The following is a 2,047-nucleotide window of genomic DNA, read 5'->3' as shown; positions in this document are numbered from 1 at the left end:
TCCGGGTTGATGATGCACAGCCCATATCCCATTATCCCATATCCCATATCCCATTACCTGTAGGGTTTCCCGGGTTGATGATGCACAGTGCCCGTGGGCTGCAGTGTTTCCTGCCCTCAGCCAGCGCCCGCCGCAGCTCGGCCACGTCCAGGGCCCACCCTCGGTCCTCGTTGAGGTAATAATTGACCTGCACCGCGTCCAGCTCGGCGATGGCGGCCGAGTAGAGCGGGTACTGCGGGATCGGGATCATCACCCCCGTGCGCGACGACCCCGAACCCGCCACCAGCAGCTTCAGCATGTTCTGGGGACAGACGGACAGACAGAGGGGTCACCGGGGGGACACGGAGGGGACACGGCCCGGGGGGGACAGTGGGGACACCACCGGGGTGGGAATGGGGACAGGGATGGTGTGGGATCATAGGGACACCATGGGGACACCAATGGGGACAGGGAGGGGACAGGGATGGTGTGGGATCATGGGGACACCATGGGGACACCAATGGGGTGGGAATGGGGACAGGGAGGGGACAGGGGGGCTTGGGAGAGAGGGCGTGGATGTGGGAACAGTGTGGGGACATGGAGACACCGTGAGGACACTGTTGGTGTGGGAATGGGGACGGGGAGGGGACAGGGATGGTGTGGGGTCATAGGGACACCGTGGGGACACCAATGGGGACAGGGAGGGGACAGGGATGGTGTGGGATCATAGGGACACCATGGGGACACCACTGGGGTGGGAATGGGGACAGGGAGGGGACAGGGGGGCTTGGGAGAGAGGACGTGGATGTGGGGACAGTGTGGGGACATCATCACTGGGGTGGGAATGGGGACAGGGTGGGCACAGGGTGGGGACAGGGTGGGCACAGGGTGCCATGGGCACAAGGACGTCGGGGGCACAGAGACAACACGGGGACCAGGGGGCTGTGGGGACACTGGGATGGCACAGGGACACTGTGGGCACGGGGATTCTGGGGACACTGGGATTCTGGGGACCGGGACAGCACAGGGACACTGTGGCCACGGGGACAGGGTGGGACTGGGATTCTGGGGACACTGGGACTCTGGGGACTGGGATTCTGGGGACACTGGGACTCTGGGGATACTGGGATTCTGGGGACACTGGGATGGCACAGGGACAGGGTGGGGACTGGGATTCTGGGGACACTGGGATGGCACAGGGGCAGGGTGGGACTGGGGATTCTGGGGACTGGGATTCTGGGGACTGGGATTCTGGGGATTGGCATTCTGGGCACCGGCACGGCACAGGGACAAAGGGATGGCACAGGGACACTGTGACCATGGGGACTGGGATTCCGGGACAGCACAGGGACACCGTGGGCACGGGGACAGGGTGGGAGTTGGGATTCCGGGGACTGGGATTCCGGGATTCCGGGCCGGCACAGGGACACCGCGTCCACGGGGACAGGGTGGGCATTGGGATTCTGGGGACACTGGGATGGCACAGGGACAGGGTGGGCACAGGGATTCTGGGGACTGGGATTCTGGGGACACTGGGATGGCACAGGGACACCGTGGGCACGGGGACAGGGTGGGCACGGGGACAGGGTGGGGGTTGGGATTCCGGGGACTGGGATTCCGGGATTCCGGGGCCGGCACAGGGACACCGCGTCCACGGGCACAGGGAGGATAACGCCGGGATAACGCCGGGCACACGGAGGACACCGAGTGCCCTCAGCCCGGGCACGGGGCCACGGGGCCGAGCCCAGCGCCGGCCAAACCCCTCCTGCCCCGCCACCCCCAGCGCTGGCACGGCCCCCGTGGAACCACCAAGGCCACCCCACACCCCCCCCCTTCCCGGGCCACCCCACACCCCCCCTTCCCGGGCCAACAACCCCTTCGGGAGCCGCGCCAGACCCCGCACAAAGGGCCCTTTGTGGGCGCCCGCCGTGGGAACGGCGCGGGGAGGTGGCACCGAGCCCGTGTGTCCCCAACCCCCCCGGGTGTCTCCCCAACCCCCCGTGTGTCCCCACAACCCCCTCGTGTGTCCCCAACCCCCTCAATGTCCCCACAACCCCCCCCCGTGTCC

General features: G+C 67.0%; 1 protein-coding gene across 1 annotated transcript in view; it reads right to left on the bottom strand.

Moving 5' to 3' along the window:
* Window positions 1-26: 26 nt before the first annotated feature.
* LOC113960970 (alanine aminotransferase 1-like) overlaps window positions 27-2,047 on the bottom strand; it is a gene marked incomplete at its 5' end in the record, with an annotated part of 3,736 nt that continues 1,715 nt past the window's right edge. Inside the window, one exon of the mRNA XM_027670932.1 lies at window positions 27-301. Within this exon, the coding sequence (XP_027526733.1) occupies window positions 32-301 (270 nt within the window). The remainder of the gene's footprint in view (window positions 302-2,047) is intronic.

This window comes from Neopelma chrysocephalum, unplaced genomic scaffold (assembly GCF_003984885.1).
Source record: "Neopelma chrysocephalum unplaced genomic scaffold, ASM398488v2 Primary Assembly neopelma1_96967, whole genome shotgun sequence".
NCBI classification, from domain to species: Eukaryota; Metazoa; Chordata; class Aves; order Passeriformes; family Pipridae; genus Neopelma; species Neopelma chrysocephalum.
Note: the sequence above shows the minus strand (reverse complement) of the source record. Positions and strands in the feature narration are given on the sequence as shown.